Source organism: Semicossyphus pulcher, unplaced genomic scaffold (genome assembly GCF_022749685.1).
Source record: "Semicossyphus pulcher isolate SPU_LCO1_2020_fin unplaced genomic scaffold, fSemPul1.0.p SCAF_5, whole genome shotgun sequence".
NCBI classification, from domain to species: domain Eukaryota; kingdom Metazoa; phylum Chordata; class Actinopteri; order Labriformes; family Labridae; genus Semicossyphus; species Semicossyphus pulcher.
The window spans coordinates 31,029,341-31,057,192 of record NW_027211726.1 but is presented as its reverse complement, the minus strand read 5'-3'; the positions used below and the strand labels follow the sequence as shown (position 1 = coordinate 31,057,192).

Here is a 27,852-nt window from a genome sequence, read left to right as displayed (position 1 = left end):
CACAATGACCTCACATAAAACCAGAGTTATGATTATAATGACTTTATTTATTTAGTATAACTTTTCTCACTAATGTGATAAAGTTCTTTACAAGAAAGTAACCAGACAAGGCAGATGAAGTGAGCGGGCATTTATTAAATCAAGTTAATGAAATAAAAGAGATAACATCTAAATAAAAGTCAAACATTCCATCATATTAAACGAACACTAACTCCAGTATAACCAGCTTTGTAAAGTGTCTACAGGTGGACACATTTTGTAGTGTGTCGCTGTGTTTCATCATATTGTCCAGCACTTGCAGCAGCAGCAGTATTACAAAGGGATGTGGTAATATTAGCAGAAGCAGTGATATTACTGATAATAGCTGTATTTGCAGCAGCAGATGAATCAGAAGCATTAATAGTACCATCACTAGTATAACCTGTAGGAACAAGTAAGTAGTGGGCGCACCGATACAGGTGAAGGTAACAGAGATATGATGTGAAACGGCAGCTGTGTGACCTCAGCAGTAACAGGGAGCAGACAGGTGAGGTGTGTGTAAACCTGCCTACCTGAAGGAACTCCTCTGTCGTCTGTGAGCCGGGTGTCTCCCTCTTGTGTCCGTGTGAAGTCATTGCAGCGTTTGCCACTTGTGATGTGATGCTGCGTGTCAGATGTCAGCCACTGTTATAACGACGATAAATGAAGACTAATGTCTCTCTAATGCTGCTGTAATCTTGTCTTTATGTCTCCAGGCTGAGCAGCAGGACTGAACGATGACTACACGCTGGCTCCTGAAGGTTTTGATCCTCACTTTGACTCTGTGGAGCCCGAGCAGGTGTCAGAAGAGACGGAGGAAGGGCCAGAGAGACGACAACCAGGTCATCATCAACCAGAGCAAAAGTAAGTGATTGAAACAGAAAAGTGTCAATGGTGAACATCACCATGTCTTAAAACTCTGTGTTCAATGATAAATGTCTGACCAGCACAACTTGATATAGAAATTCGGGCCCGTTGTATGCTCACTTCAGAGGTAAACATCACCATGGCTATCTGATAATGACATAAAATAAGATAATAATGTTCTCATAAGGATTCATAATATTGACAGGGACCATGTATTTGTTAGGTTCTATTAGAAATTCACTGAAACGTTTTGAAGTGTTGTCATTGACCAGAAGGGTCCAGGAAAAAGTCTAACCCAACTGCAGATCAGAGGTTTACTGAAGTCGGGATGCGTCACACCAAATGGTCAGGAGCTCTTGTTCTTGACCACAGTGTTAGGAGACAGTCCATAGCTGGTGAAACAGTGGAACCTAGTATGCAGATCCTCTGATCGAAAAAATAAAATAGACCACTGCACCGGATGCTGTAAACCTCTTCAAATGTTGCCTGTCAGACTGTAATGGTGCTGTGCTCTGCCTCCTGCTCAGCCCTGATCTGCCCGGTGGAGATCATGTTCATCGTGGACAGCTCAGAAAAAGCCAAATCTCTGATGTTTGAGCAGCAGAAGGACTTCGTCCTGCGCTTCAGCACCAAGCTGATGCAGCTGCACTCGGCCGGCTGGCGTCTGCGTCTGCGCCTGGCCGCTCTGCAGTACAGCAGCACCGTGTCCGTCGAGCACAACTTCAGGGACTGGCAGGACCTGGACGTCTTCCACAGCCGAGTGGCCTCCATGACCTTCATCGGCCACGGCACCTACACTGCCTACGCCATCGGCAACGCCACGCAGCTGTTCAGCAGGGAGACGTCCTCCAGCAGCCTGAGGGTGGCGCTGCTGTTGACCGACGGGACGGACCACCCGCGCAGCCCCAGCGCCGTGTCGGCTGCTGCTGAGGCCAAACAGCACAACATCCGTGTGTTCACCATCGGGCTTTCGGGTCTGCCCAGGGAAGGACCCATGGGTGCTAAACTGCGGTCCATAGCCAGCGCCCCCCCACAGCAGCACGTCCTCAGCCTCACTGACAGCCACCTGGACGACAGACTCTTCAACGAACTGGTGCGTCACGTTTGTGTTTGAGTGCATCACTGTTATATTCAGTCTGAAGCCTCACTGATGATGATGCACTAACGTAGCTGCATTCATAAGAAGAAAACAGATTGTAGTGAATCTTAAAATGAACAGTGCATCAGATGAAAAATAAGCCAAACATGGCGACTTTATTTATGTAGAGACTTTCAGAGAGTGCAGATCAAAGTGCTTCTCAGGGGCGCAGAAATGCATGAAAAACAAGACTGAGAGAATAATCAAATTGCGTTTGAAAAACAATAAAAAGACAATAAAGACTAAAATAAAAATAGTAAAACCTTTGAAAGAAGTTATGTCTCTAGTTTATTTGAAAGCTGCCTTAAACAATACTTTAAATTAGACTTTAAATGAGGCAGGAAATAAGTTCTGCATGTTTTCCGGTTTCAAGGTCAAGCCAGAAAAAAACTTTGAAAGCTTATCTTGAAAGTTTTGTTGACAGTGTAAATTTGCACTGGACCATAAGTAACTTTATCTTTGTTTTATTTCAGAACATAATCGTGAAAAGTGGGGTAAGTTCTTACTAACATCATCTCCATCTCACGTCTCTCAAATGATCCTGTTGTTTGTTCTCACGTTCAAAAGTAATTACACAGTTAAAAGTCAAACTCAGCACGCGACCAAGATGACCCTGACAACACATCTGCTTTGTCATTAAAGCACATTGTTGATAATTCTGTAATATTTAGCTGCTGTCTGCATTTCAGTGCCCACAGCCAAAGACGTGTCTGTGTGAGAGGGGGGAGAGGGGTCACCCTGGAGCACCGGTGAGTGTGTTATAGTATCCTTCTTAACCAGTCAGTGCCAATGCTAACAGATGCAACACAGTCATCCCACAAGTTGTAGAGTGAAAAGAGGGACAGATAAATGGATGGATGATGAGGCTAGAGCAACATCTGGGCAAACATGTACCATTATATCATATCAAGTCTTAATATACATTTTTATATTTGCAATATCTACAGTAACCACTGAGCAGACGTTTGGCTGACCGATCAGCCAACACCACAGTATCTTTGACTGATTCATCAACAATCATTTGGGATACAGGAGTTAGGGGGGTTAAAAAGCAATATGCAATATGATACGTGTCTCGTTACTTGTTCTTGTGGGCTACAACTCCCTCCATCCATTATCTACACCGCTTATGCTGTTCAGGGTCACGGGGGGCTGGAGCCTATCCCGACTGTCATTGGGTTTGGTTACTAGGTTACACCTGGACAGGTCAGAGACAGACAACCATTCACGCGCACATTCACACCAGGGACCATTAAGAGTCACCAGTGAACCTAACGAGCATGTCTTTGGACTGTGGGAGGACGCCGGCGTACCCGGAGGTAACCCACGCATGCACGGGGAGAACATGCCGACTCCACACAGAAAGGCCCGCTATGTCTGAGCCGGGGGTTCAAACCAGGAACCTTCTAGCTGTGAGGTGACAGCACATAAGAGATTGCAATACGACTCTAGGGCTAGTGATATGGTACTTGTTATGTTGTAGAGCACCAGTTCCCAAATTTATATCCAACGCACCCCTTTCTACATGTGCCCCTGACCCCGACACAAGGCATCAAGTTTAATTGAGCACATATAACCACAGACAGGCCCATCATGAGAGTAGATGGGGAAATGCTGTCATATGTCAGATGCATTAAAGAAAAATTGATCGTTTAAATTACAGTTACAAAACATAACATAGCGGTTGCGGATATTAGAACATCCGTCAAGTTAAGAAGAATCAGATTGACACATGCAGAGGCTCAGAGACAGATCACATGGACACAAAGCGGCTCCATTTGAGGATTTTCAAGTGAAAAATCCAACTTGGTGAAATAAATACACCATTACATTTTTCCTCACGTGCGAGAGGTAGCTCACGCACGCTAAGAGGTGCAGGCACCCCACTGTGGGAATCCCTCATGTAGAGGCTACAGCTGAATATGCAATCTTATGGGCTAAGACTCAATATGCAATACAATGGACTGTGAATATCAGAGAATTTTAGAAGTTGCATTTATAATAAGTGTATGAGCTGGTTTCCTGGCCTGATGCCCTGCAGGTCTTTGGTTAGTGTGACAGTATTCGTGTACCAGCGTTCTGCCTCCTCAGCCTCTCAGAGCCCAGTCAGCCTCACACAGCGGCCTGTTATCCCTGCACAGCTGGGGAGCCTCAGCCCTCGAGCTGGTGGCCTCAGACAGCAGGTGCATCTGGACTGCATCCAAAACAACAGCAGGGAAGAGATGTGAAAGAGCAGGAAATGTTTCCCACAATGCAAGTGTAGCAGGTGGTGAGAGCGGGCAGCTGAAAGCGCTGTTTTCACTGGTGGTGCTTCTGCCGAGAGGCCCTCGGACAGAAGCAAAGGTCAAAGACGGAAGATTAAACCTGAACAAACACAGAGGCTGCGGTGATCTGAGAACCTGCTGCACGGAGGAGGACGTTTGTGTTGGACAGGGTCACAGACAGGTTGCACTCTCAGTGACCCACCTCACCTATGACTATACACACACTGAATCCAAACTGAAAGGGGGCCCAAATATTCTCATTCGGCACACACACACAATCTCCCCTTTACTTTCATCCAGGGGAAACCAGGCGAGCCGGGGTCTGACGGAGCTCCAGGTCCAAAGGGATCCCGCGTAAGTCTCCATTGTCTCTGTAATCCAGGTAACAGAAAGAATCCACGAAGTGTCGTTTGATGTGCTGTTTTGTCTGGGCTCGGTCACTGCAGGGGGAAGCTGGAATCAATGGACGACCTGGAATGGAGGGCCTCGAGGTAATCATTGAATATTTGACTCTACCTAGTTCTTAGTTGGAGTTTTTATGACAGTGCTTTATTATTAAACACTTGAGCAGTCTGAAGAGGAAGCTTTGAGTCTTTTTCTGACTGATTATTTCTCTTTTCACAGCTTTAAAGCTTCACACTAAACATGAAACACTTACTCACTTTCTTTACATGAATTCTGTTGTCTATGGATTACGTGCTTAGTAGAGAGTAAAGAGGCTGTTAGCCTAGCTTAGCATCATGACTGGAAGCAGTAAGTTGGCTCGCTCTGAAGTTCCCAAATACACCCAGGTTTTAGTAAGTTTTAGGTCAGTGTAAAGGCACAAGATGAAACTCCCCGGGTCGAGCGTTTTTACGAGAACAATGTAAACTTATAAAAACTGTTTTTGGGGGTATCCCAGGTGGAAAAAGGTTTTCTATAGCTTTTTATTAATGAAATAAAAACATGTATCCAAATTATTTCAGCATAATTACAGCCTAACATCTGTTTTTACCATGTCGAGTTTGCAATCCTGCTACTGGTGCTGTAGCTAGCGATAGCTGGTACCTAGCGGTAGCTGGCAGCCTTCGGTAGCACTGATTGTTTTGAGGGTGGCAGCTGCAATGGCGACCATGATGGTGCATGTCTGTGACGAAGCATTAATCAAGTTTATTAAACAGCGAGGAAAACAGAAAACAGCACTGCGGCATATCGTAAATAGGAGACGTTGTAAATGGAAACAGTTAAATGCAGAGATGTACCGTCACCACTTAATAACCGGATAGCGCCACCGTCTGGGTAAAATACCGTGACACAACAAAATACCTCTCTGCATTTTATACTGGTGTATTGGTCGCAGCGGTATAAAGGACACAGCTCACTTTTTCCAGGAAAATAAATGTATTAAAAGTGCGTCTTATACACCGAATCTTACGGTAAATACATTTTGATAACTTCTAAAGCTCATACTCAAGATGTGGTTAAATATTATTTTTGGCCGATATGATTCCAGTGACGTTTTAATAAACAGGTGGTTTGACACCTTTATAATCACTTATTATTGTTATTTTAATCGAAAATGAAACAACTACAATGAGACGTCCATATTGCAATGACTTGTGGGTAATTAAATCCATTAAGTTGACTTGGCCCTCAGATTTTGATGTTGGTTGTATTTGAGTTGCTTGATGTTTGGTGGAAGTCAGACGTCTTTAACAAATTAAAGGAAACTCTTTTTTCTCTCTGTGTTTCACTCTTTCTTCAGGGTCGGCCGGGCAGCAAAGGAGAAAAGGTGTTATAATCATTTATGAAATTCTTTGAATTAAAATGTGTTTTTATGATGAATCTGTAAAGCAAAATACAAGTAGGAAACTTACACAAATGTTGCAAGTGTCTTAAATGTTTGCATACTGCAGTGACCTGCTTCTTTACTGCTGTTATTTTCCAGGGAGAACTCGGTGAATGCGGAGCCCCCGGGGAAAAGGGAGAACAAGTAGGTTTCATAATCTATAACTTTTTAATTGTTTCATTTCCATGATGACTTTTTGTTTTGGCTAAGTACTGCATGTGAATAAATTAATGTTATGTTGATGTCTTTTGTTAGGGTGCAGATGGAGCTACTGGCTCCAGAGGCCCCCGAGGAGAGCAGGTGAAGTTTTTACCTTTTAATCCCATTAACCAATTACTCGTCTCTCATCATTTACACGTCTCAGTGAATAGTTTCACACTACTTTGGACACATATCTTATGCTCAGTAATTATTGTGAACTATGAGTTGTTCCTAGTTGAGAGGAAGTAAATGTTAATAAAGCTGATAATCACTGTTAATGTAGGAAAATGTGAGGATGGAGAGAAAACCTGAATAAGCACCAAAATAAAGTTCAGTCAAAACTCATAAAGTAAAAACTTTAACCACATTGTAACTTTTTATTGCTTAAACATTTAGACAGATGTAAAAACTAACCTAACAATTCAACTGAGCATACATTCTGTACATACTGTTGAAGCCACCAGACTCCATTGAAAAAGTAGCAATTTTACCTCACAGGAGTTGCTGGTCTACATCTGCCTTGCTCTGTAGACGGTTTGTGTTATTGTGTGACGTTGGTGTTTTAAGTGGTTAGTTTGGATCTAAAACAGCACAATAACACGAAACAAACAGCCCCATGAGAGCAACGATAGACCAGCAACTCCAGTGTTCTGCAAGGTAAAATGACTGTTTTTATCAATGGAGTCTGGTGTCTTTGAAGAGAGCGATGCAACGTCTGTTTCTGGTTTCAGAAAGCATCTTCCTCTTGAACAAAAAGGGTCTATCTCTGTAGGGATCCTTTCTGTAATGTTGTCAGACACTTAGAAGAACAATATGAGCCCGTTCATTTTATTTATTTGCCCTGAGATATTCATTGCAGCCTTAACAGCCCCTTGTACAGCTGCTGGCTGAAGCAATCTACTGGAACGATTCCAAAAGTTTTTGCTCTTAATAGAAATTTAGATCCCCGAAAAATGTGAGAAATGTCAGATTCTTTTATATATCTGAATGCCTCTTTAAGTTCCCAACTGTGGTCGGGATGCGGTTAGCCTAGCTTAGCATAAAGACTGGAAGCGGGGGACAACAGCTAGCCTGGCTTTGTCCAGAGTTCAAAAATCTCCAAATCATTTACAAACATTTACTTTCAGAAACGACTATCAGAGCATTATCATATATATTTAAAGTACCGGACTGTAAGTTTAGAGTTTGTAGAGTTTATATTTAACGTGTACGAGCCTTCGAACCTAAACGGGTGTGTGGTCAAATTGAAAGACTCCTGTGTCCTCCCACATCCGCGCTGAAACAGTCATCGCTGCAGTGAGGGTCCATCTCCTGCTCTGCACTCGTGGAATGTGAGCTGTGGATTAGGTGTGATCCCCTCCTAATGTAGCCTTTCCAAACGGGGGAATCCAAGCTTGTAATGTTTGCTTGTAGCTTTAGAGCAGACGTTGTCCCAGAGGATTAGGATTTGGGCACATGTTATACATTCCCTCTCTCCTTAAACGCTCGCTGCCCCTCCAGCAGTGCCAAGCGCCGTATAGGTCTTTCTGATCTGCCCCCAGTTCCCATGAAAGGTACATACACATGGTTTCAGAAGTTTATTATAGACCCTTTATACCAAAGTCAATATCATCATGGTGTGAGTATCCATCAGGCCTGAGCTGAGTGTGAAATATTAGTGTACTGAGTGTAAAATATTTATGAGCCATTTAAAGCTCCTGTGAGGCTTTTAGCTGGTTATGAAACAGACTGTAATAAATACTGATGCCTCTAAAGCCATCGAGACCAACAAGATGGATTATTTCTATAGTCATTTTAAATACCTGTAAGCGCTGTCACCATGTCGGTGTCAGACGAGCAGATTAACAGCACGCTGCAGAAACACAGGGAGTGATACGTCTGACTGTTCAGAGAAAGCAGCAGGAGATTTTTCATCAACAGTAGTTCAGTCTTTGCTTGGGAACCGGAGGGTGGCAGGTTCAAGTCCCGGTACAGACCAAGCGTGGAATTGGGGCTGGTAGCTGGAGAGGTGCCAGTTCCTTTCCTGGTGGTTGAGGTGTCCTTGAGCAAGGCACCGAATCCTCAACTGCTGGGGACGCATGTCCATGTGCAGCCCCCTCACTCTGACATCCCTCTATTGGTGCATGTCCATAGAGTCCTGTTTGTGCATGTGTGTGTAGCATGTTTGTAAAAACAGAGTGATAGTTGAACTTCCCCTCAGGGTTCAAATACACAACAGTTTGCGGACAGAAGACAGGACTCCTTTTGATCATAACATCTCTGACCGACTTCAAACTGTGTTCACTCAGAGGACTTTGTTTTCCACCTTTAGTAACTTTTTAACACGAGGGAGGTGTGAACGGTCCTGCTGGGACAGTCATGCTGTCTGCTGGGAAAAAGTCAAGTCTAATTTTTAGTTGTGAATCAAATCTAACACCAACAGCTGTGTAAGTAACACAATATTTCCTAATAATCACTGAGTTATGGCTGATTGAATCCCTCCTGATTGAATGAACTGATGTATAAATGCAACATTTCTCTCAGTTAGACCGTAAACCAATCACTTTGTGCTAAATGACTGAAAGTGTAGGTATTTTAATGTTATGAAACAGGCGTGTGCTCAGACTAGTCGACTAGTCGCCGCTTTATGCTTGATGTCGACTAGTCGCTCATCAACAGCTGATTCCAGTGTTGCTGATCAGTTATCAGTGTGGAAATAAATACAGCGTATTAGTCTTAAGTTATATCTATAACTTAACCTATAAGTGACTAATAAGTTATTTATTCTTACTTTTTTATGACAATCACTTTCCCAGATGGACTTTATAAAATCTGAAGTCGTGCAACCCGTGTGTCACAGTGGACAGTATGCCTGTCATGAGGGTAATGCATTTGGAAGCAATGATTCATTTGAATAATCAACAATTTTTAAACTTGTGCAACAATTTAAACACGTTATCAGAAATATGACCAAACACATTCACAGAGAATGGCCTCTAACTGGCTTTAAAAAGTGACAAATCGTCCATTTAATTAAATGGTTTTTAGTTTTATCAACTTTATTTCACAGCTTTGTGAATAATGAGGATTCTAGATGCTTTTTCATTATATAATGTTACAATGTGAGGATGTCTTTGTCTCCAAGCAAACATTTATAACCTCGAGTCACACTCCTCCTTTAGTCCAGCAGAGGGCAGTCACAGCTCAGCAGTGCAACGAACCCTGAGCCTTCATGACAAATACTAGAGTTTTACCGGCCTCTCACGTGACCTTAAATGACTGAAAATTAATGTCTGTGTGGAAGATAAAATCAACAATACCACATAACGTAAAGTTTAACTGCAGGCAAAAGGGTTTTATAAAGCCTTTAGTGTCCCCAGGAGGGATCTGTGTGAAATGCGGTTGGCATTGTGGGTAATGTAGGCACCAGGTTTTTTTTACAAGGAAGGAAAATGTGTAAAATAAAAAGACAATATCTCTTTTTTGCATCATAGATTTTGATTATAAAAACTGTCCATCATGAGTCTTTGCATTCTCTTTTCACACCAACAACAGGCTGTGATACATGTCAGCAATACAAAGCATCTGCAGTAAATCTCCAGGACAAAGAACTCGCAGCGCTCTGTCCAGTTGTTTTATTTGCTTCATCTTTTATGTTTCTTTTAACCTGCTGTCAGTCACCATTTATTATCATCTCTCTTAGCCAAAAAACCTTTATAAAATAAGACTTCATTTGATCCTGTACCATTGTGATCAATCATTTTTGACTAACAAGTAGTTGCTCCACAAAGTGTAACATTTAATAACCCATATTAAAGTCTTGTATTGGCCATAGAATAACCCGAGCAGTCAAACAGCTGAGGGTTATTCTTGTGTTCTCACATTATGTTTATATATTTTCCCAAAACGAGCATCATGCTTTGTTAAAGAAGACTTTAAACTAGCAAAATATTTACTTAGGTTATTAAATAAATCGAAAAGTCGGCTCGTTTTTTTTCGTAGAACTCACAATGACTTCTTTTTGTAAGCAGTGAAGTTGCCCCCTGCTGGACATTAGAAAGAGCGCAGGTTTAAGACACTTTACTTTTCAGGCCCGTCGGCCACGTCCACGTCTCCTGTACGGTCTTTTGTCTTAACTCTCTGATAAAGACAACTATTACTTAAATTATTAAAGTCTCACTTTGTATAAAAGAAACCAAGATCAGTGGCTAGTTTTATATTTATTTGATCTTCCTTATGGAATCACTTGTTTAAACTTTCCCGCTCCTGTTTGTTCCTGTGTCAGGGAGTGAGGGGAGGACCTGGAGACCAGGGCTCAGAGGGGCCAAGTGGACCTAAAGTAAGAACACTCCGGCATGAAATACATTTAATAAATCACTCATTTATCAGGGTAAAGCTAAAGGGAAGTTTGTAAGCTTCTTTTTCCTTCCTCTTAAAGGGGGACCGAGGACTCAGAGGTGCAGCTGGACCTCCAGGAGATAACGGCGTTGGGTTCCCTGGTCCAAAGGTACATTTAGGTTTGGTTAAGTATTAGATTAATTTAAGAACAGTTTCTAACTACCTCTCTGCAGGGAGCCCTGTGTGTGTCCTGTGTGCTTTTGAGTTTATATGTAATCTGTAAAAAAAATGTTTCAGGGTGACAAAGGGAACCACGGAAGACCAGGCCCTCCTGGGCCGATGGGAATGGGTGAACCAGGTACACCGGTGAGTGAAACGACCGTAGCTGCTCTTATAGATTATGTATTTTACTTTTAACCATCACTACATACAACCATCACTTCTACCTTCCTACCGTCGATATGTGAAGATGAAAGAATACTGTAGCACTCCCAGTATACAAACTAATGAGATGTCATACTTGTTAATGCAGTATTCCACCTCTTTCCACCTTTGTGTTGATGTTTTTAGGGTCCAGCAGGGCCACAAGGGATGCAAGGATCTCCAGGGTTTCCAGGTGAAGGTCTTCCAGGACACAAGGTAAGCTCCCGGACACGCTGGGTCATTTAGACTTTACGATGGTCTGCAGCGCACGGGGATAAACCTTTCTAAAAAGATCTCACAAAACATGACATGTTAGTACTTTAGAACAATAGATGAAGACAAGAAATATAAATGTTAAAGTTCGGTTGCAGTGAATGAGATTCCATACTAAGGGGCACTGGCAGGTATTCAAATGTAACCGTCCCCACCGCCTGTTCTTTAACCCCCCCGTATGTGTGTCTCACAGGGTGACAGAGGTTACGAGGGTCCTAAAGGCAGCCGCGGACCTCCAGGAGCCGGGTACAAAGGTGAAAAGGTACAGAGAACTATTTAATGCGGTTGAGATTTCAGTAAAAACCTGTGAAGCTGTAAAAGATGACCTGTCTGAACCCTCACCTGTCTGACTCTCAGGGGAACACCGGAGCCCCCGGGCTGCCTGGTCTGGTGGGGTTTCCAGGAGCGGGAATACAAGGAGAAAAGGCAATGACAATATTAGGGAGTTTGCTTTTTCTCTTTTATCCTTTATGTGTGAAACTCAGTTTAAATTATGATGTTTCTTATTGGCTTTAGGGGGACCAAGGGCCAGCTGGACCCTCCGGTCCCAGAGGGCCTCCTGGGCTGGGTATAGTCGGACCAAAGGTTAGTAGCAGAGTATCAGGAGAGAGATGACCGATACATTCAACAGATATTAATGAGAATTCCAGTATTTTTAAACCTTTGTGTTACATTGTTACATATTTAAAATCTAAATGTAAATGACTGCTTCAGCTCACAGCAACACGATCTTTCAGGAAAATGTTCAAAGTGCGTCCACTAAAAGTTCCTGTTTTTTTCCACTGACAGGCTCAGATTGTTATTCAAAGTGTGTGACAAGAGCACAGAGAGGATCCCTCCAGAGATAAAAGAGGAGCATCCTTTGTTTGACCAGAAACAGCCGTTACATCACTTGCTTGACAGCCACCAGACTCCATTGACAAAAACAGTACTTTAACCTTGCAGAACACATTTGCTGATCTACCGCTGCCTCCATCAGTCAGTTTGTTTTTGCTAATGTGTCACTTTGGTGTTTTAAATGGAAAGATCTGATGAAACTTAATGTTTGTGTAACACACAATAACACAAACAGACTAAACAATCAAGGCAGAGGTAGAACAGCAACTCTGCAAGTGTTCTGCAAGATAAAATTACTGTTTTTGTCAATGGAGTCTGGTGACTTTGAAGAGAGCGACATAACGGCTGTTTCTTGCCTTTAAAAAAGGTTCTTATCGTCTCTCTCTGTAGGGATCCTTTCTGTTATGTTGTCAGACACTTAGAATACAATCTGAGCTTGAGAACTTTTAGTGGACACACTTTGAACTGGCACAGGTGCCCTGAAAGATCACATTAAAGCCATCATAGCCTGTTATGGAAGCTATAGAAGCTATATAGGCTGCAACTTTTTATACATTTAGAACATTTAGATTTCTCATAAAATAAATGAATAAATTTAAATGACCTATTATAAAGAGCTAAGAGCACCACCCTTCATCTGAGGTGATCTGTGTTGCTTCCCAGGGTGACCAGGGTTTCCCCGGAGAGCCTGGACCTCAGGGACACAGAGGCGTCGGTGAGCCAGGCCCAAAGGTCAGACCCTCAAACTCCCTGTGAATAAAACACGTTTAAATAAATACACAGAGGGCTCTAGAAGTTTGTTGTTTTTCAGGGGGAGCCGGGGCCTGACGGGGCTGGTGGGATACCTGGCATTCCTGGTGAGGACGGAGCTGTAGGGCCAAAGGTGAGTCAGCGAGGGAGGTCGAAGGTCACAGCAATAATATTACAAGTTTACATCTGGATTTAGTGTAATCAGACATTTTACACACCTAATTACTAAACTATGAAGTAATTTTGAAACTATATATTGAAATAGTTGAAAAACGAATGTAGTATAAAGCTTTTTTTCCTCTTTTAACTTCCTGTCTACACAGGAAGTGGTTCATTGAGTGCCGTCTGCTGCTTGTTATGAATCTTCGGCTGCATTTTAGCAAACATTTAAGCAGTTTTAAAATGTAACAGAGAGCGTGAGGGACTGACAGAGCTGGGTGGACATGATGGAGATTCTTCTTCAGCAGTCTGACAAACAGAGCGGTTCTTTGTAGGTCAGTTACTCCTGCACAGCACCAAGATCAGGAGAGTCACGCTATTCAGACTGAGTTGGTATTTGTGTTTTATTAAGTGTATTACATAATGATATATAGGATTTTTTTAAATTGTATGAAAAATACCTTTTCTTTTACATAGTTGTGTGAAAACTTAAATAATGAAAAGAGGAGGAGCATGCACAAGAAAACTGCTCTCTGATTGGTCAGCATTTCCACGTGGGAACAAGAGAGAATCACAGACTTGAATGTTTTTTACTTTTAAGCGACATCGTTCCACAGATCGATCAGTTCCTTTAGTTTCTCTCTGAACAGTCTGAACACCTCTGTATCCTCGTGCGTTTCCACAAACCCCCTTTCCTCGTCGCCCCCCCCACGTCTGTCCTCTCCTCATCTTGCTGCCTGGCTGTGTGGCTGTCTCTGCAAGTGTCAGCACCCGTTAACTACCCACAGTGCATTGTGTTTTGGTTTGTTTCCTGTATTAGGTCCTACTTTAAAGGTATAATAAGTAGGATTTTTCCTTGCATTTTGTCAACAACACATCCAAACTGGGCCCCTCCTCCTGGGCTCTTATTCACCAGATGCTCACTCTCTCTCTCTCGTGTGAGAACACGGCCACCCCGCCAAGCAAACACCGACAGCATCGCACCTTGCTCGAGCATGCTAACTGCCAGTTACTGTTGCACTAGCATGCTAACCACTTCGCTTGTTCTACCCGGTTTGAGGCACCTACCCGTCCCACAGAAAGAAGGCCAACTCTGCATCGCTCTTTAGCCATGTTAGCCGGTCTGAATGGGGCCCAGTTGCTAATTTGATCCCACACTCACCTGTATGCTGTGATTGTGACAAAGTCTGGACCAAAGCTGTCAGGTGTGAAAGCAAACAGCTTTTAATAAGCGGCTGAAAACATTGATCATCAACTTTCAGACCAGCACAGTTTAGTGACCATGTTAATTTTTAACCTGTCTCATCACTCTGATAAGTTTATCATCAGACTTCTTGAAATGTTTTACCATAAAACGTCAAGCTGCTGCTGCAACGCACAGTGAGCTAGTTTAGCTAGCTTTAGCCTTATTTTTACAGTCCCGCCTGATCTTGCCTTACTGTGCTGTGATTGGCTGGTTCTCCTTGCTTTGAGAGCTCTTCTGCAAGGGAGAAGGACTAAAACAGGCCTCTGAATGTGTCCCATGTTGTTGATTTTTTTGTAAACATAACTAATTCCTGTTGGTGCCTAAACTTAGCCAAACTGGAAAGATCTGGTTTGGGATTCAATCTTAAGTCATTAAACCATTTCTCCTGAGTGAAAGTCCTGTGTCTGAGCGATTTTACTAGCCAATCACAGCACAGCAGGGCGGGACTAGGCAGAACTCTATTGGGGAAAGAATAAAGGCACTAGTTAACCCTGTAGGTTAACTTGCACCAAAACTGTTCAATCTGATGTCTTTTGTGGTTGTGTTAGTATCAGGGTCACATGACCTCCTCACTGATAAAGGAACAGCAGGCTGTGGAACAGATCAAGGTGACGTTTTAATAGTTAAAGCCAGAAGTAGCAACTGAAAGTTAAGACACAAAAACAGGAAGTGGATCAAATGAAAAAATGGGCGACCTCATGCTCATAAGACTGAACATAGTAACAGGCTGATAAAATCCTGCTCGAGTTTCTGTCTTTGTGTCGTCTGTGAGGTGTGTCTGTTCTGTTTCTTCCTGGCCCGGCTGCATTCCAAACTTCCTCCAGCTCTTTAGTCAGATATACATGTACAGTATATCGTCTGACAGGTTTATCTGGTCATGACTTTGCTTTGCCTGAAGTGAACTCGAGCATCACTAACCAGCTGGTGACTCACTGGTGTTTGTGTGCAGGGAGAGATGGGGTTGCCAGGTCTGCGAGGCCTCGAGGGGGGACCGGGGAAAGGCATCTCCGGAGAAAAGGTAATCTTTGATCAGCTGCTGCCTGAGTGGCTGAGACAACATTCTGTCACCACGCATTCAAAGTTTATGGGGTACATAATTACATATCCGTATTGACTTAAGCAAGTAAGTGCTTTAAACGGTTGTGTGTAGTTGTAATGTGCCATCAGAGCAGAGATGTCTCTGTAAATGAAACATACTGTAATCTCCCATTAAAGTACCTCAGGTGCTCAGCTGTATGACGTCATGTGATCATGTTTTTGCACAGGGAGACAGAGGTGACCGTGGGCCGAGGGGACTATCAGGGTCTCCGGGCCCAGTCGGACCTGCTGGAGCAAAGGTATGTTAAATACAGGTTTGTACTGGAGGCGTTAACTAAGGTCAGGTTTAAATAGCTTTCTCAGGAAAAACAGAGGTTGAGGATCAGGTCGTGTTTTATTGTTGAGGAAAGTGTGTAACAGCATCACAGAAAGGATCCCTACAGAGATAGACCTTTTATTTTGAGCTTAAGATCCTTTTTTGAATCCTTAAACAGCCGTTACCTCGCTCTTTTCAAAGCCACCAAACTCCACTGACGAAAACGGTCATTTTACCTCCAGACTAGCTGTTTCCACCCTCTTCCAGTCGTTATGCTAAGCTAGGCTAAACACATCCTGACCACAGCTGGGAACTTAGAGAGGAATTCTGATATTTTTAAACCTCTGCCCTATTTATTTATTTTTTTGTACAAATTTTAGTTGGTCTAAATGTCTATTAAATACAAAAAGTTTATTAATTTTTTCCAGTAGATTGCGTCAGCCAGCAGCTGCACAAGTGGCTGTTAAGGCTGCAATGAATATCTCAGGGCAAATAAAAAAATGAACAGGCTCAGATTTTGCATGAATTGTCTGACAACATTACAGAAAGGATCCCTGCAGAGATAAGATCCTTTTTTGAATCCATAAACAGCCGGTACATCGCTCTTTTCAAAGCCACCAAACTACATTTAAAAAACAGTAATTTTACCTTACAGAACACAGGAGCTGCTGGACTACAGCTGCCGGGTTTGGTTAGCCTGTTTGTCTTATAGTGTGTTACAGAAATATTGTGTTTGGTCTGAACTAACCGTTTAAAAACACCAAAGTCATAAAATAACACAAACTGACTAACAGATAGAGGCAGAGTTGGACCAGCAAATCCCATGTTCTGGGAGGTAAAATGACTGTTATGGTCAATGGAGTCTGGTGGCTTTGTAGGGAGTGATGTAACGGCTGTTTGTGGTTAAAATAAATCATCTTCCTCTTTAGCACAAAGGTGTGCCTCTGTAGGAATCCTTTCTGTAATGTTGTCACACTTAAAATAACAATCTCAGCCTGTCAGTGGAAAAAACCCTGAAACACACGTGTGTGTACATAACATTTGTATTAATAAACACTTTTAACAGCAGCTTAAATGCAAAATGCTGCTTATAAACCTGAATTGCTGGAAGCCTCCTTTTTGAGGCTTTTGTACTATATATAAGAACGAGACGTGTCAAACATGTTGTGTGTGTTGACAGAAGCATGCCTGACGTGTTTCTCACTCTTTTGTTCAGGGGGAGCCCGGCAGCACAGGAATGATGGGCTTACCTGGACCTGCTGGGCGTGGCTTACCAGGATCAAAGGTGATAATACCCAGTTTTTCATGTGCACGCACCCACAACAGACTGACAGTTAAGTCCTCATGGTTTGGGTACCAGTTGTTTATAACAATGTACCATGACCATTCATGAAGTGACGCATTGTACCAGAAGCTGGTTATGATAACATCAACGTGCTGCAGATTGTAGAAAGGGTGTGTATTCTCTTTCTCTATGACGTGAGGGATGTCATGAATTGTTTTGGTTTGCTTCACTTTAATGTTTGTGTAAGAGTGTAAGCTAAATGTTCCCGACTGGGGACCATTGTCATCAAATAAGAATAGAGAATATGCTTATCTGGGCAGCAGGGGGCTGTAAATATGTCCTATTTCTATATCCACTGTTTCTGTTATCTGCCCTTTAACATGCTCTGTGGAAGATCCTCGAGTACAAGTAATGATATCACAAAAAATAATTAATCAAATCCTGAACTGTTCTGGTTTCCGTTGGTGGTACGTTTGTAGTCTGAGTCGTATTGACCAATCACGTATCAGCAGGCTGCGGCGTATGCAGGAAAAACAGTCTGTGTGGAGAGCAAAAGCAGGCGGAACGTAATCCACCGTAAGGACATCCCGGCTCCGATCAATGGTCATCTGATGACGATTTAGCTTCTTATTAATCTCTATAAATAGATCAAACATCCAACTTGACATGAATTCCCTTGCTGCTGTGTCACGGAAGCCGTCCAGCGTTTAGATTTCCCGACTTCCTTGAATGCATCATAAATGATGGCTCTGCCCTCCATTCAACAAACTCCTCATTTTAAAGTAGTCTTCTTCTCCTCTTGAGGACAGACCTGACAAAGCTTCACGTTGTTCCTAATCTGCATCATGATGTTGTTATTCCAGCAAACTGAAGAGCCGTTAATTAAAGTCGATCACAAGAAAATCTGTTTCTGTTTGGGCTTCATCCCGCTGCAGTCAGCCAGAGTGCAGCCTCTGTGTAACTTACTGTTTACAGTGAGACTGAGACTCAGCACAGACAGATGAACGGGCGCTCCTCCGGGGGATGGGACCGAGAGATGACATTGTTTATTTAGCAGACATATCTGGAGGGAGAATTTTACTTCCCTTTTAATCTGAACACACGGTCGCTTCTCGAGCTGCTAACTGGACTGTAAACAACACAGCGCACGGAGAAGTGTTGAATGGAAGTCGTTTAACCTAATCGCTGGCTTAACCGGACGCACCCGACATGTTTACCTTTGTCCCCAGAGGCTATATCGTCGTTAGACTATAGCTGATGGGTTCCCAGATTGATTATATCCTAACTTTACCCACTGGTTCGTGGTCTCCCCTTTTGGAGCTAGAAGTGACCATTCTGGACAAGGGGGTGAACACACAGTGCTACAATGGTTTTCCAGTTGACAGGTCGCCTTGCTAGAACTTGAATTTGTCAATCAAAAGGGGCCATGCCCATAAAACTACCCTGCTTTACTGTCTTTTTACTCAAGATTAGACCATGATTTACAAAATGAACATCATGATGTATTTGATAGGACTGGAAAATAACGCTTGACTCCATAAACTCACTCCATGAGCTTGGGGCATCAACAGAAAATGCAGATTTGCCAAGTTCAGTTCAAACTGGAGGGAACCAGCCAATGAGAAGTACGAGTCATGTAGGTTCTGAAAGTCCATTCCAACAAGTCTGTGATGTAAGGAGGTAGCTTACCAATAAGAGCTAGAGGCCAACCAACCTTCTCATAAAGGACACAGTGGTGATTTGCACGTCTATCACCAGTTATGAATCTTTGCAGACTGATGGGCAGAGTCCAGGGGCTTAAGAGTTAAAACTGCAGCATGCCTATAAATTACATCACCATAATCCGTAACTGAAAGGAACACTGCTCCAGCAGAAAGGAACACTGGATTTGTTTCTGTAGAGGAGCCAACTGAGTGCTGACAGGGAATTCAACTGTGAATTCATCATCGAGCCACATGCCAAGATAATTATTCTCAGTGACTCTTCATTTTAGAACCATTTACGGTAGATATATGCACACTTCCATAGTTAACATTACTGGCTCTAGAGAGCAGCATGTTTCACTCACATTAAGTCTGTTCTCGTCACACATCAGGGAGATCCTGGGCCCGTCGGACCAGCTGGACCTGTCGGAGAACCTGGAGTAGGAATCATGGGCCCAAAGGTAAGATCAACACAGTGCAAAATCCCTGTCACCTTTAAACAGTGCTTCAAGTCCTGCGGGCACTGAGCAGCTGTCACTGAAGCTTATTAAACATATTTGTGGTTCCTAAAGTAAATATGACATTTAACGTAATTTGTTGTTGTGTAACACTTTGAGCCTCGGGGGTAAAAGAGCCTCCCATGACACTTTCAGTGTGGGTTCTTCAGATCACAGTCACATTGCATTTGCAAAACACTCACCTGCAAGTCAGTATAGTTTTTTATGCCAATATTTCAGTAATAAAGCATTTTCTTCTTGTGTGTTTCCTCCCGCAGGGTAACAAAGGAAATCTTGGTCCTGTGGGGCCACCTGGATTGAAGGGAGATGGCTTGCCGGGACCACAGGTGACAGGAAATAGTCATCAAACAAATGAAGCGTTCGAATTAATTATCCTCATAATTACTGCACAGGAAATAATATTCATAAAACTACTTGTCCTTGTATTTTAGGGGCTGCCTGGCTTACCGGGAGTGCAAGGAGAGATGGGACCAGAAGGGAAAGGATTACCTGGCCATAAGGTGAGGAACACTTGAAGTGAGGGAAAGCCATCAGGGACATTTGCAGAGGCTCGTAGGACTGCAGTGCCATTCAACATACCACAGTGATGAAAGAAGGCTTTGTCAATAGCAAGTTTGCCAAGGTGTACTATAAGGTCACGTTGTCTCTTAAAGGCCCTGGAAACTCGGCTTCAAATAGCAAAGATGCACAAATGATATCAGAGCTGAGTGTGTCATGAAGCATCCACATAATCCAAATAAACGTTCAGAACCACGAGAACACCTTGTTGAAAAACAGCTCATTTGGCTGTTCAGACTATTTCTCAGGACTGTGTAGGCGTGGCAGATCCCGTGCTGATTAACACCTGCCGGGGTCCGCATGTCTGCGTTCTCATGGCAACTGTCTACACAACAATAGCGCTTGGGAAAGCAGCGTTTCCTCTAGGATTTGTTTCAGCAGCAGGGTAGAGGGTTTGCTGTGCTACCCAGCTATGTGCGCATGCGCACCTCACATCAAAACTATTGCTGTCAGGTGATTAAAAAAATAAATCTCATTAATTACAGGCTTTGTAGTTAATTGATTTCAATTAATCTCATATATCAATGATTTCTGTGAGAAGCACATCACATGTAGACTGACCCTCTCTCTAGATGGTTGTTTCTGACTTCCACACTTTAATTGTACTGTCTTAGTTTTAATTCACAAACTACTTTAATCTGATCACTTTGCTTTGCTTCAGTCAACACACCTGCACCTCTGCTCTCTGCACAGCTTCTCACCCCGAGCCGCGTGTGCACGAGGAACGATATTAACGACGTAGCGATCAAAACGATCAATCGTTACCAAATGACATCACCTTTTATAAGCTTTATAAACCGCGACAATCAATGTGTTTACAGTAGGGACGTACCGAGTTAGACAGACAATATCTCCTCATTTCACTACAATAATGTGGCAGCTGGCTGGAGGGGGATCGCCAGGGAGCTGAAAGTTTGATACTGAGCGCACAGCTGATGCAGGCATTGTTTACATTGCGTAATAGAGCTGCATGATTGTGTGTGAACAGAGAGCATCCGATGTCAGCGATGCGCCGCAGACCCTCTTTTGCCTTTAGAAGTAAACTGGTCCCGCTGTTGTTTATTTGGTTGCCAAGACTTCGCGAGTAATTGATGTCCTGTGACTCCTGTCACTGTTTCTGTGCTTCATATAAATCTGAAGCAGCGACGGCAACAATTCACTAAATGTATGTAGCGAAACAATGCTGCTTCTCATCTCCAGTGGTGGATGTGCACCCGGGGACAGCACACACCGGCATGATGGGGGAAAAGGCGATTGTTAGGTAGCTGATTGCAGCATGAAAGTGCAGAGACGTTCAGGGTATGTGGACACGAGTTAGCTCAGACTCAGGAGGCCTGAGCGGGGGTTCGGTGGGGGAAGCCAGCGGCCATGTCTTCCCCTGCGGGCCAGATAACGCCGAACTTTGTGTGTCTGTAACTCAGACCTTGTGAAATTTCAAAGTTGAAAATATTGTGGCACAAAGTTTAAGTCAACGAACAAACAGTTTCTACACCTGCAAAACGTATTTACACATTTACACAGCTTTTTACGCTTTCACAAATTTAGATACTTGCATGCACATTTTTTTACATGCACACAAAACATAAAATACAACTGCAGGCAAATTATTTATGAACATTATCTTGCGAGCTGAAAATCTTTTGACCCTTTTTAGACTCCACATGGAAGCTAGGCGTAAAGGTGGTGAAAGTCATGTGTTTTAGGATAGTGTGGACACTGCCGAAGATCGAAGTTAAAAAACAGAAGTTTTAACTACTTAACATCAACTTCAACACCAACAAAGCAAAAACTTTATGACCTCCTCATAAATGATGATATGAGTGTGAAGCTCATAGGGCGCCATGTGAATCAACTGGAAGGGAGAAGCTTGGCTTGTGTTCAGTGTTGTTGGGGATACAGAATGGATGTTAGGACAAGCCAATAATGGAGCAACACAAGAATGAGTGGGCTGCATAAATATTATATAGTAGTATAAATATTTGTATTCAGTGTTTGTTCTTCTCCCTTTTATTTCTCAGGGTGACAGAGGCTTACCGGGGGTGCCAGGTTCATCAGGTCCTCCTGGAATTGGACTTTATGGACCAAAGGTCAGTGTCTGATACATTAGGATATGAATTGATTTTATGAGCCATTTTCTCTTCATATCATAATGAAATTAGCCTGACAACTTGTCTGTAATGTGTTTCGATTTCCAGGGCTCTACGGGGCAGCCTGGTCCATCAGGCCTTCCAGGGAATCCAGGAGAGGGCATCCAAGGACCAAAGGTAGGCAATAAAAACACTGGACAAGGCTGGTGTATGGTCAGTCAAGATCACAAATATATTCTGTATAGTGATAGGATAGTTTGGTACTTTTGTTAAAGGATTCAGCACCCATCCACTTAACGCTCAGAGGTTTCTGCCTGTTAAGAAGGATTGTTGCCAAGTGCTTCCTCATTCCTGACTGATTGATAATCTTGTCCTGCAGGGATGATCATTGAGTTATTAGCCTGCCCTTTTGCATCAAACTTATCAATCTGTGGTGTTTTAATCCATGGTCATCCTTTTAAGATTCGTCTTTATGCAGATGATACTCTACTCGTCTTTACAAACGTATCAATCTCTGTTGTTAGGGGGAGCCTGGATTTCAGGGGCCAATGGGCCCAAGAGGGGCACCAGGTGATGGCCTTCCAGGGGAGAAGGTACAAACAGCTACTGCATGTGTCAATGTTTGCATCAACTGTTACGTAACTGGCCCTAAATACCAGTGCTCCAGTTTGCTGCAATAAGAGCTCTTTCACACACAGGGTGACAGAGGCATTCCTGGAGACCGGGGCAAGAAAGGAGACAAGGGGGACTATGGAGAACCTGGATCCACAGGACAGATGGTAACGATGCATCACAGCCCTCAGTGAATTATTCGTTTAACTGGGACTCTTTCTTCTTTTTGGCACTGATGCCTTCCTCGTGGCATGTTAACCTATGAGACCTATGAAGACCTTTAATTTAAAGCATTTATTACAGAAAGGGTTTTTTTGTTTGAGCAAAGGCTTTATCATAACAATACATTGTCCAAAATAATAAATCAATGACATGGTACTATCTGCTGTGCTGCTGCAACAATAATTAAGAGCAGAACAATTGAAAGCTCCTCATGAATGTTGATGCATAAATGATCCGGCTGCTCGATGCTGCTTTACGTTGAATCATGGTAACAACCCCGAGGAATATATCATTCTCAAAAGGCCTTCAGGGAGTTCAGGAAACATTACATGTTGTCTGCTGAAACCTGTGGGTGACAGCCAGTTGTCAGGAATGCATTTGTCTTCTTAACCTGAGTTTGATTTAACAGGGCAGACCTGGAGAAAAAGGGGAGCCCGGGCTGACTGTGAGTACAGTGACCGACTCTCATGACAACGAGCTTTATTTATTCACATTAAAAGACCACATTTCTCAACGACTCATTTTTTTCACGTCTTTTCCTTCCACAGAGGGATGAGGTCATCAGGATTATAAGGGAAATCTGTGGTAAATTACACATTTCATCATGTTTTGATATAGTTTAATCTGTGATGTTTTTATGTTGCGCATTTTGGAGCTCCGAGAGTGGGACCAAAAAACTTTAAATATTATATATAAAACATATAAATAAATAAACATATAAAACATTATATATATTCATACACATTTATATATTCACTAAACTATCATTACATGTATTGTCCAGGCTGTGGTCTGAAGTGCAGGGAGAGTCCTCTGGAGCTGGTGTTTGTGATCGACAGCTCTGAGAGTGTGGGACCAGAAAACTTTGAGCTGGTGAAGGACTTTGTGAATGCTCTCATAGACCGGGTAACAGTTAGCAGAGAAGCCAGTCGTATCGGCGTGGTGCTCTACAGCCACGTGGACATGGTGGTGGTCAGTCTGCAGCAGCAGTTCAGCCAGGATGAAGTCAAGGCAGCTGTCAGGATGATGCCCTACCTGGGCGAGGGCACCTTCACCGGCAGCGCCATCCATCGAGCACACCAGCTGTTCCAGGCCTCACGGCCTGGTGTGAGGAAAGTGGCTGTGGTTTTAACAGACGGGCAAGCAGACCCCCGTGACGCCATGCAGTTTGAAGAGACCGCGACCGATGCACACACAGACGGGATCGAGATGTTGGTCATCGGAGTGGTGAACAGGACAGACCGCCTCTTTGAAGAGTTCCAGGCTGAGATGAACGTTATCGCCTCGGATCCTGATGAAGAGCACGTCTACCTCATCGATGACTTCAGGACACTCCCCAGTAAGCAAATAACATCGTCTCACAGTAGATAATTTACAAGCTCTCTGTTGACATTGGCATCGCTGAAGCAATCTACTTGAGGTTCCAAAACTATTTGTACATTGAGTCACTTTTCTATTTGTTGTGCAGCTCTGGAAAGCCAAATACTGAGTCGGATCTGTGAGCAGGAAGACACCATGTCCTTTCTACCAAACTCTGTGTTTCCTCCTGTGGAAATCCAACCAGACGTGACTGCAGACGGCAGACCCAGATCGTTCCTGGACGAGGAAAACATACAAGTAAACCTGTTTTTACTCATTCGGGAAAGTGATCGACTTCTTACTTGCAAAACCTTTGTCTTGACTCCCCATGTGGTTTAAATGAAATGTCTCAGCAGTTACAAAGTGGATTTCCATGATGTCTAGTACAACAAACCACTCAGGATGAAACACACGACTTCCTTTAACTTTTCTCCAATTTGTTTTATGTCCTTAATACTTTGGTTCGGACTGCACTTATATAGTGCGGTACTTTTTGCTTTCATTCACCCATTCACACACACAAAAACTGATGGGACACTACTGCTAAGGCAGGTGTTGGCCGAGAGCTACTTGAACCTGATTGCAGGACACTATATGTTATGCCCGTTTAGGTGTGGCCAAGGCATAAGATGAAAGAGACCCTTTTCCCTCAAGTCCCAAGCAGCCACAGACATAAAAGTTACCCTTAAAATAAGATTACATAACCAAAAGTAAAAGTTTAATGATGACAAAATGAATTAAACTGAACTTTAGGGTGAATCAAAATAACAAACAAACAATTCTCACACAGAAGTCAAAAGGATAACCTAACAACTCAAAGAGAACCCAAATACAACCACTTTCCTCCCTAACTAATATAAACAGGAGAAAACAAACTTAAATAAATAAGATTCACGTCTACATCTTTTTATAAACCAAGGAAAACGTGGCCGGTTGGAAGGAGAGGGAGACGGGGTTCCCAAAGCCGCTGAGTTGACGTCACGTTGGTTTCTTATATCAGCCGTCTTCAGACGCCGCCAACCACCTGCGGGCGCTGATGATGTGTCAGCCAATCAGCTGGCACATCATCAGCACTCACAGACGCAAACACAGGCACACAACTTACAATATAACAAGAAACAGTCGTAACACCATACATCAGGCTAGCGTGTAGCTAGCTGCTACAGCCTGTTGGCTTCAGCCTAAAGGTACACATCACATGGTGGTTGCCAGTCTCAATGTTTGTAGGGGAATTGTGTGGGAAAATGTTCTATGTTCCAGTAATTTCAGTAAAAGTAAATATTAAACATTTATTTGCTCCAGCTCCAACGTGATCTGCTCAGTTTCAAAGCGGCATAGAAACCAAACTGCCAGCGAGCACTCGGACAGTACGACACATTAACAGGAGGAGCCGAAAGCAAAACAACGATTTTACTGTCACAAACATCGTTTCAGCAGCTGGTCTACCACTGCTATGATCGGTTAGCTTTGCGTTATGTTTGTGGCACAAATATTGTATTGGATCTGAACTAACAATTTCAAACACAAACAAACTACAACATAAATGCAAAACAATACAATACAACAATAACTCTCACTCATGAACAAGACCCTGAGATACTGCAGCGTCAGCAGTAATGCGGGCATTGTACGGGAGCCGAAGAAGGTTTATCAGTCGATCTACGTTCCAACCCTCACCTGTGGTCATGTCTTTGGGTAGTGGCTGAGAGAATGATGTCGCGGATACAAGCGGGCAAAACGAGTTTCCTCTGCAGGGTGTCTGGGCTCAGGCTTAGAGATAGGGTAAGGAGCTCAGACATCCAGAGGGAGCTCGGAGTAGGGCTGCTACGTCTTTGCATCGAAAGGAGCCAGTTGAGGTTGTTTGGGCATCTGATTAGGATGCTTCCTGGGCGCCTCCTTGTGGAGGTTTTCCAGGCATGTCCAACTGGGAGGAGACCCCGGGGCAGACCCAGAGTCTGCTGGAGGGATTGTATATATGGCCTGGAACGCCTCAGGGTCCCCCAGGAGGAGCAGGAAATGTAGCTAGGGAGAGGGACGTCTGGGCTAACTTGCTTAGCCTGCTAGCCTGCTGTTACTGCGACCCAACCCTGGAGAAGTGTAGGAAAATGGATGGATGGATGGACAACAATAACTACAACACTGTGTTCTGCTAATTACTTTTTGCCAATGGAGTCTGGTGGTTCAAAGTATGCCTAAACTAAACATTATCTCTTGGCTGTTTGGAAATGATGCAATGAAAATATAAAACAAAGTTATGTAACAGCTTGAGCTATAACTGTGACTGATCCTCTCCTTCCCAGCTTGAACTCCCAGTGGAGACAGTCACAGCCCCGACACCACAGTCCCATGAGTCTGGGCGGGTCGACGAGAACCTGATCGACAGTAAAGTGTTGGTGGACCCCTGGAACGAGCTGCCAGACGTGAAGTTTACCTCTCCTGGGGGCCGGGGGCAGCAGGGACCAGGAGTGAGCTCTGTGGTGGGTCCTCAGACTCCCACTGACCGGCTGTATGAGACGGAGAGCACGCAGGCTCCAGTGACCCCTCCTCCTCCTCCTCTCACAGACTCAGCCAGGCCAGGTAAACGCCCAGAACATGAACAGATGATCAGCAGAGAATTACAGCGCATCATTTTTACCTGATAATTGTTGCCTTCCTGTACAACAGCCACAGAAAGATGACGGGAAATCCTGAGTTGTGCAACACATCATCAGGCTGATTATCTCTTCTCGTGTTTGTTTTGGTTTGGAAATCTGGCCGCCTCCCTTTCTCTAATCATTTCCTTATGTGACACTGAGCAGTAATGTTTAGTAATAAAGAAGTCAAACACACCCACTGGAAGAGAGAGTACGTCCAATAAAACAATCATTCTTTAGGGAGTGATTTGACACAGCGGATCATTCCCTGCTTCTACAGAGGCTGCAAAATATTGGTTTTGATGGACATGCATATAATTGGTTCAGTTAAATCAGTTAAACTGGGTAGTTACTATTCTAAACTTTACCACTAACAAAAGGCGTTCCACAAGGTTCAATCTCAGGCCCGCTTTTATTTTCTGTTCATACAAACAACATTGTCTCCGCTTCATATCTGTATGCTGATAACACAGTGCTGTATTGTGCTGCTGGCTCTGTACCCCTGAACGACCTGAGACTGGTACGTAATGCTGACAAAACTAAATTGGTGATATTCTCCAGAGCTAAAGCAATGGACCAAAATGATGTCATGATAGTTACAAGGAACAGACTAATGATTGAGAGAGTCACAGACTATAAATATCTAGGCATAATGACAAACTGACATTCAGCTTTCATATAAATAATCTCTTAGGATGTTTTGTAAGAAAAAAGTTGAGGCAGTTTTTATGTCGGTCTTGGACTATGGTGATATAATCTACAGGCACCCTCCTCAACCCTCAAACATTTTGACTCTGTCTATCACTCTGAATTGAGATTTATTCCCAGTGATGCCTACAATACATCATCATCATCAGTGAACTGCAGCTGAGATAACCACTGATTCATCAGTTAGGCCAAACTATTCATTACACCCTTCTTGTCCTTTAGATGAGGGCTGCAGTCAGCCTCTGGACCCCGGCCCCTGTCGACAGTACGTGGTCAGATGGTACTACGACCCCGAGGCCAACGCCTGCGCCCAGTTCTGGTTCGGAGGATGTCAGGGAAACAGAAACAACTTTGAGACTGAAGCAAACTGCAAGAGCTCCTGCGTCTACACGTAACAGAGTGTGTGTGGAGGAAAAGGTGTGAACAAGGCAGCGTCACAGAGGAAGAGAGAGGACTGAGGGTGACGAAGGCTTCACAGTTTGACCAGCTCTC

The 27,852-nt window shown here is 43.4% G+C and overlaps 1 protein-coding gene across 1 annotated transcript; it reads left to right on the top strand.

Moving 5' to 3' along the window:
- Nucleotides 1-755: 755 nt before the first annotated feature.
- On the top strand, nucleotides 756-27,755 carry col28a1a (collagen, type XXVIII, alpha 1a). The gene is made up of 34 exons (XM_069681517.1): nucleotides 756-882; nucleotides 1,413-1,978; nucleotides 2,497-2,517; nucleotides 2,713-2,772; nucleotides 4,588-4,641; nucleotides 4,734-4,778; nucleotides 6,032-6,058; nucleotides 6,215-6,259; nucleotides 6,371-6,415; nucleotides 10,581-10,634; nucleotides 10,734-10,802; nucleotides 10,931-10,999; nucleotides 11,204-11,272; nucleotides 11,523-11,591; nucleotides 11,687-11,755; nucleotides 11,846-11,914; nucleotides 12,830-12,898; nucleotides 12,978-13,049; nucleotides 15,271-15,339; nucleotides 15,587-15,658; nucleotides 16,892-16,960; nucleotides 19,056-19,124; nucleotides 19,439-19,507; nucleotides 19,613-19,681; nucleotides 21,758-21,826; nucleotides 21,935-22,003; nucleotides 22,351-22,419; nucleotides 22,525-22,605; nucleotides 23,070-23,105; nucleotides 23,209-23,245; nucleotides 23,445-23,999; nucleotides 24,129-24,277; nucleotides 26,320-26,596; nucleotides 27,583-27,755. The coding sequence occupies exons 1-34, from the start codon at nucleotides 756-758 to the stop codon at nucleotides 27,753-27,755; spliced, it is 3,531 nt and encodes a 1,176-aa protein (XP_069537618.1).
- The last annotated feature ends 97 nt before the right edge of the window (nucleotides 27,756-27,852 follow it).

Coding starts and splice junctions, on each gene's coding strand:
- col28a1a (XM_069681517.1), top strand. CDS start 756: ATGACTACACGCTGGCTCCTGAAGGTTTTGATCCTCACTTTGACTCTG. Junction 11,915..12,829: donor TGGGTATAGTCGGACCAAAG/GTTAGTAGCAGA, acceptor GTTGCTTCCCAG/GGTGACCAGGGTTTCCCCGG. Junction 19,125..19,438: donor TAGGAATCATGGGCCCAAAG/GTAAGATCAACA, acceptor TTCCTCCCGCAG/GGTAACAAAGGAAATCTTGG.